The sequence below is a fragment of the Montipora foliosa genome, chromosome 4, assembly GCF_036669935.1.
Source record: "Montipora foliosa isolate CH-2021 chromosome 4, ASM3666993v2, whole genome shotgun sequence".
In the NCBI taxonomy this organism is placed as follows: Eukaryota; Metazoa; Cnidaria; class Anthozoa; order Scleractinia; family Acroporidae; genus Montipora; species Montipora foliosa.
Window position 1 is genome coordinate 22053099 of NC_090872.1, and position 7500 is coordinate 22060598.

General features: G+C 38.8%; 1 protein-coding gene across 1 annotated transcript in view; it reads right to left on the bottom strand.

Moving 5' to 3' along the window:
* Window positions 1-3353: 3353 nt before the first annotated feature.
* Window positions 3354-7500, bottom strand: part of LOC138000282 (voltage-dependent calcium channel subunit alpha-2/delta-3-like) — a 46406-nt gene continuing 42259 nt past the window's right edge. Inside the window, exons 17-20 of the mRNA XM_068846584.1 lie at window positions 6803-6859; window positions 6182-6262; window positions 5849-5923; window positions 3354-3665 (exon numbers count right to left, since the gene is read on the bottom strand). Of these exons, the coding sequence (XP_068702685.1) occupies window positions 3579-3665; window positions 5849-5923; window positions 6182-6262; window positions 6803-6859 (300 nt within the window). The 3' untranslated portion in view covers window positions 3354-3578. The remainder of the gene's footprint in view (window positions 3666-5848; window positions 5924-6181; window positions 6263-6802; window positions 6860-7500) is intronic.

The window sequence follows — 7500 nt, forward strand, 5'->3', positions numbered from 1 at the left end:
CTGATCTCATTGCTCAGGCTCCAGTTGTTGCGAAGGGTGAATAGCATATCAACTGGATAAATTAGTATCCACTGGATAACTCAATTGCTTTTGCTACTGTTTATCCGGTGGATAGCGTTATCCACCTTTTGAAAAACCGAGGCCAGCATTATATGCAGTAGCTGCCTTTTAAGAACTATCCAATAGTTCATCAGGTTCGTCAGCAATTTCCACCATTTTGAAAAAGTGATCAAAATGCGAGAGACTGGTTATGATGACCTAATTTCAAACAGGTGTTCTATATATGGTCATGGACGGCAGTCTGTCATGGACTGTAGACGGATGAAGAAGGATCGCACAGCTTCGTTTGTTAAGTTTAACTATAAATTTGCACAGAATTGACGCAAGAAACTCACCTAAGCAAGCAAAAAATGAAATGCTACAAAAAAAATTTATTCTTTCAGCTTGCGCCTCTATTTATCGTGAGATTTGTCTGTCTCGTCGTGAGACGGTGAGATTGAACTGAAAACCGTGAGTCTCACGACAAAATCGTGAGACTTGAGAGGTCTGCTGCTGCACGTGTTACCTACAACACTAACTACTACCAACGGATCGTACTGGAAAGCTGGTTTACTCACTTAGAACAGACACCAATAAACCGATACCTACAACTTCCCGCACCCTAAAAATGACACATCGACGACATCAACAACAAACAACATACTGATTTACTCTATCACGGTACTGCCCAACGTATTCTACGATACACGTACAGACCTTAGACGTATAGACGAATCGAAACGCACCAATCACTGTTTAGTCTTCACAGCCAATTACATCTAGGCTCAACTGACAGTCGACCAATAACATAACGAATAAGTTGAACAATGACATCTACTGACGTTACACAAATCATTTGACTCTGGAGATGACTTCCACTCAGGTTGTCGAAACGTCAGTCAATGTAATCTCAAACAGTCCTTCTCAGGACTACAATCACCCGGACGATCATACTTTAGTTAATCATGATATGACTCCTGGGTTCAGACCATTTACGATTTTAGTTAGATGAGCATTTAACAACATTTATTTTTAGGAAGTGCTCCGAACAAAATTACTTTATTATTTTCATGTAGTGTCTGCTTGTTCATTGCTTTGGCGTTATTGTACAAAAAAAAAAATTCATTCAGTTCCGTTTTAAATTGAACACTGAAATGGCTTCCTACAAAAATTCCGCCGGCAACAGCGCGCGTTTTTGACCTTCTTCAAAGGCAAAACGGCTTCAGAATTTGCTCGTGCGCTTCAAGTGCTCTCTCGATGACGTATCCATGTCCGTATTCACAGTAACAAGTCCGTATCCATAGCAACAACCGCGGCTGTAGCCTGTGACTGAATACCTGGCATCTGGTGAAGCTTTGTTGAATCAAATGTTGATAACGTGTTGAAAGAGTGTGCCCACCCCACCAGTCAACATCGTTCAACAAAATCGAACGAAGGTTGAAGCGAATGTTGAAATCGTTTGCCCGGGCCTTAATAGAAGAGAATTTTGCCCTTTATATTATGTTTAATACAATCAATGGACTCACCCCAGCGTACCTCCTGAATTCATTCAGTACCCGCAGTACGCAATACAACTTAATAAACTTAGAGGCTAAACTTGAGTTGCCTTTGCCGCGCACAAATTATGGCAAGCGTGCTTTTTGTTATAGCGGAGCACTGGTATGGAATAGTTTGCCCATCAGCTTGCAAAAATCAGACTCTCTAGGATACTTTAAAAGGGAAATTGACCAACTATATAGTAGGTGCCGGTCGGGCTCCCACCCCGGGGGGGACTCCCATATGGAACAGACGGGGATGCTCGTCGGAAATTTTGAATTTAAGCCCTAAAGGAGACCATCTGGGCGTGGCTCAAGCTTTTTGTGACCCCTAAAGGAGACTAATCTGGGCGTGGCTTAAGGAAATTTTGGCCCCTAAAAACAAGTTAAAAACAAAATTTGACTTCTGTTTCTCTTCGCGTAATTCTGTGTTTCTTCGCGGAACCCTAAACGAGACCTTGGCGGCTTAAAATACCCTAAGCGAGACCGAAATCCAAAATTTACACCCCTAAGCGAGACGACGAGCATCCCGTCTGTTTCATATGGGAGGCCCCCCCCCGGGGCTCCCACACGGCAATCTTGTAAAACAGTGTAGTTGTAATGCAACTTTTTATTGTAATTTATTATATAGATACTGATGAAATACCAGAATTTCTCCTTTTACTAAAAAATCATATCTTCACCGCGAGCAGTGAAAATATCATTTTTATGTTTCACATGTGAGAATATAGGTATCGTCATGGTAACGAACACGATTAGCCAATAAAACGCGAGCTTCCTCTTCATTGTAAGATACTTTAAGGTGCTTTAATATAATTCTTCTCTACTACGTTAATATTTTTATTGCGAAATTTTACATTATCATGATTTGTTTTTCATAACTTTCATATCCTGTTTCATGTCACACAACATGCGTGTTTTAGCGGTTGGAGACCGCTTTTTCATCATTTCGAAAATGAGTAAAACAAGTTGTTTTAAGTCTAGACATTTCATCAATATCTATATAATAAAGAGAACATTACATGGCCGCTTGGGGATACGAATTTTATCTTCTCGTTCTAAAAGTATCCCTCACGAGATACCGGCGCGGCCATGTAATATCCTCTACATATACTGAAGATTTTACCGTGTATAAATAAATAAATAAAGTAAGTAACACAAGTAATCGCAAGTTGCCTCGTCAAATTAAGGATATATATCACTTCTGTTTTCAGAAGTTGCAGTAATTGCCCTCATCGCGCACTTTTGAAAATATAAGTGATGTTAATCCTTCATTTTACTCGGCCCGCTGCGATTGGCTTAAAAATCTCGAACCACATTCCCAGCCAATCAAAGGTAAAAGCAAAACCAATCTGATTTCCAACCCCGCGTGTAACAGTTTGATTGGTTCATTTGGGTCGGGTGAGATTAGTTGGCCAAAGATATTATTATTCTGAGTTGATTTTAACAAAATTGACCACTCTGCAGATGGTTGCTTTTTTAAATCTCCAGCTTATTATGGAAAAGTTAAAAACAAAAAACATCACCAAGTTCGTTTTTCTATGAAAATATAAATACACACCTGCTTAGCTTCAGAACTGTTGAACTCCAGCTCGTCAAGGGCAATGTTCGGTGGGTCTTTCTAGGGATGCAAAACAGGCCCAAGGTATTCACAAAAGTATCAAAAATCAATTTTGCAAATACCTTAAGTTTATTGACTGAACGACTGAAAAAATCACGCACCATTTTTTCAGCCATTCAGACTCTTAATAAGAAGCAACATCACACACTCCCCTGCCGTTCTTTGCACTCAGTGCTGACCACATGAATTGACAACCTGGTTTAATTGGCTCACTCGAAAGCTTCATGTGTGATTGCAGACTGGCTATATTCAAACCACAACTAACAATCTTCTGTCTAAAGGATTTACGTTCCACTGAAAACCACAACTCACCCACAATACACACAATTTCCTCGGAATTTGGAATTTACATTGTAGAACAGAAATGGTAAAAAAATACATCATTATGCCAGCATTTGCATGCACCGGTTCTTACTTACAAATCTTTTTAACTTTGATCCTTTTGGTGGTTGACAATTTTTCCTTACCCACTTCAACCAAGTGCAAAACAAACAAAAAGCAAAGAGAAACAAAAAGATTCAGCAACAAAAGAATGGCAATAATTATTTCTGGCTTTCCGATGTCTTGCTCTGATACTGATATTTTCTTTCTTTTTTTGTACCGTATTTTCTTTGGCGTGTGTGTAGAAGTGTGTATGCAGTATGTGTTGTGTATGTGCTTGTGAGGTATCTGATGCTAGTAAATAAAATAATTAATCATCTAAGTATGACTGCCCGTTTTCTTTCACCCCTATATTGGGGCAGCCTGTACTCTTCATTATTTTTGGAAATATGCATTATTCTGTAATTATTGCTGTGATACTGTTGGGTACAAATAAAGTGCTTGTTGTTGTTGTTGTTAACGTACGTGCAAAGAATTTCCAAAGATTTTATAGCATGCATTTTGTGGGCCATTATTAAATCACATTACCAAGATAACTACATCAGTATGAGAAAAGCATGACTCCTTTCATACAGACGACGGATTGACTGAACAACACAACAACTGTGTTCAGGGAGAATGGAGTGATATCTAAAGAAGAAATTAAATCTCCTTGTCATCCATCTGTGGTACATTAAAACCCTGGTCAGAATTTTTCTCTGTCCTTGTGTGGGTCCATTTCCATTAGTAGGGCTAACGCTCACATGGTTCATAAACAGTAGTCATAAATGGTGGCCAATAAATTTTTCTTTTGTCTTTATGCTAATCATCCTCACTAGCCTCACTTTAGAGCAAGAATTCTTTTGAATTTTGTTCGTGCTAACGAGGCTAGTGACGATGATAAGCATAAAGACAAAAGAATAATTATTTAGCCGCCATTTATGAATACAGTCTATATGGGGTACAAAACTAGCACTTCACATTACACTCTAATCAGTTAAGTCTGTTGATAATAAGTGAACTTTTTAACAATGTGTAGCTTAAAAAAATTAAATAACATTACATTAAACTGATCAAATCAAATGTTGACTTTTGACAAGTTAGAAAAACTGGAGTATCAGGAGCTAGGAGAGTAAAGAGCCAACAAACTCAACCCACATATCAATCTCCTTCCTGGAGCCTCCGTTCCCCTGTCCAGTGGAACAGGCACACGAGCATAGGTACTCCATGCACCCTTATAAAGGAGGCTCTGGAATAATCCAAAACTGGAACCAGAAAATTCTGGTTACAGTTGAATAACTGCGTGTGTATGAAGGGAGGTGGTCAGGATTCAACAAAACCTCCTTGAGTTCACCTTGCCATGAAAGCGCTTACTTTTCAGTCACATAAACGAGCACATGATTATAAACATTTCCTCAAACACTTGAAACGTTTCAACTGCGGAGAATCAAAAATAACCAGGGACATTTTTTCAATCAAAACAGATTTCAGTATCTGGTGTCATTCAAAATGCTGTATTTTCCAAAACAAAAACTTTACGGAACTGGCAAGTTGTAAAAAGATTTATTTCTAGATCATCTTCAACCTCATATATATATTTTTTGTAGATAAAAATCCAGAATAAATCACGCTTTGGAGTTTAAAGTTTGAAAATGGCAGGAAATGAAACCGTGTTTTTCATCAATCAATAAAATGTGGACTTCTTTGGATTTGACCAGAGTCTGTCTTCCCTACTGCTGATCAAGGGAACAATGCCTCTGGGAACAAGATTGCCCGCATGTGAGAGGATGGCTCTGGCAATCAAAACCAAGACAAATGCAGTGATGGAAGGCTGATGGCTCTCACAGCTCCACAAACCCTGCACCCGAACAAATCGGAGCCGAGTTGTTCAAAAAAGGAAAATGTAAATCTTGAGTTTACAGCCTGAAACCTGCTGCAAGTCATGCTATTTAAGTTGCCTTGGCGTTAACCCCAATTTGAACAGGCCACCAACCCACCTTGCCTTTCAAAACCCTTCTTGGAGCAAAAAAAAAAAAACCGCTATCTTTTCCAGTAGACAAATACACCAAATGATGGACATAGTGAAAATGAAGGCAGCACCTTCTGTAACCTCATACTGGCATTAGAAACCCAACCACTCCCTTGTGAGTTTCATACACAGGGAAACCTCTGGGCAAGGTGAGGGGTATTGAAGCCCAGAGAAAGTTCAGTTTCCAGCATGAATCTACTCTAGCAACACTTGACAAGAGAAAAAATTTCCTTAAGTTTATTAATATTATTTCGATGCTTTTACCTCTTTATCCAGGCCAGGGTGGAACAGAACAAAGCCATTGTTGTTGATTGCAAAACCATATCCATCAACACCAACCTGAAAAATTTAGAAATCAATAAATTAAGCTCAATACTTGTCTGTCCAAGCTTCACCTAAAATGTTCATACCTTAGTAACTAGGCGTTATATCATTCGAAGGTGGAAAACTGGACACCAGAAGCAGCCTTTTTCAAATGCTCCCGAAGATAAGCCGCACCCCTGATTTATAGCAATGACTTTTGGTGAAAATGTGCGGCTTATCTGCAGGTGTTTACAGTAGAAAAAGAAAAGAAACTTTGATTAGCATGTGTAGTACCTCACTTCCTGGGACGGAGCCTTCAAGCTGTGGCAAAGCAACATCTGTCCCAACCACACCTAGTAGTTCGCCCTTGTAATCCTACAGAGGAGCAAACAATATTATTTTAACTTGTAACACACAAGTTTTCTCATCTTTGTTTGACTAATGAACAATGAAAAATATAAGCAAATTATTTTAAAGTAGTATTAATTTTATTGTAATGTCATCATTGTATTCTTTATTTAATAATCAATAAAAAAATTAATAAATTATAAAATAAATAAATAAATAAATAAAATAAACAAGAATGTTTTTGAGTGATGGACTGCCATTGGAAGTGGACAGTCTAGGGCAGATGCTTTGCCCACATCATCATCAATTCATCTCTCATAGGAAGGACAATGCATGTACATGTATGTATTTGATGTGCGGGTTTTTCATATCTCAGTTGGTAGAGCATTGCACAGGCATTGCACAGGCATTGCAGAGGTCATATTTGTACAACTACATGTAGGTTTGAATCACGTTGAAGTTGCCTGAACGTTGTCGATAAAAGACAAATACCGCTTAAATTGTCCAGATGCAAGGATCACCTCTCCCTTTTGAAGAAAAAACTTGTAGAACAACCAGAAAACTTACTGTCTGTGAGGACTTATTAAAGACGGGAGCCACAAGAGTGATCATCAAGCCAAGGCCCTGTTAAGAAAAAAGACTAATCCTATAGTTTATAAGTTTGGCACTTATTGCTGGTGACTATGACATGCAAAAAAATAAATAAATAAATAATGTCCCTGAGAGGTCTCAAGTTCACATTTGCCAAGCACATTTAACCCTTTGACGTCCAAACCGGCCTAAACCGGCCAGACTTAGTATTTTGCTCTGTCTAATTAACGCCAGACTATTTTACTCGTCAATGGGGAACCCCTGGGAGTCAATGGGTTAATCATTCACTGAAAAAGTATGTCCCCATTGATCACTCACTGAAAAACTATGTCCCCATTTAACCCTTTGACGTCCAAACAGGCCGAAACCGGCCACACTTAGTATTTTACTCTGTCTAATGCCAGACGATTTTACTCATCAATGGGGAACCCCTGGGAGTCAATGGGTTAAGGCAGACTGCAAACCAAATCAAAATTAAATTTATTTTATAATGAAATGGCAGGGTTTGGTTATGGGAAAGAAGGTATTTTACCACAATTGCTTGTGATCTCGCAATCTGATTGGCTAATTTTCTGTTGTCGATAAGAGTCTAGCCAACCCTGTACACGTCATGCTTGCGTCAATTTGTCAAGCAATGTAATAACAAATCAGGAACCCTTGTTTTGGGAAATAAA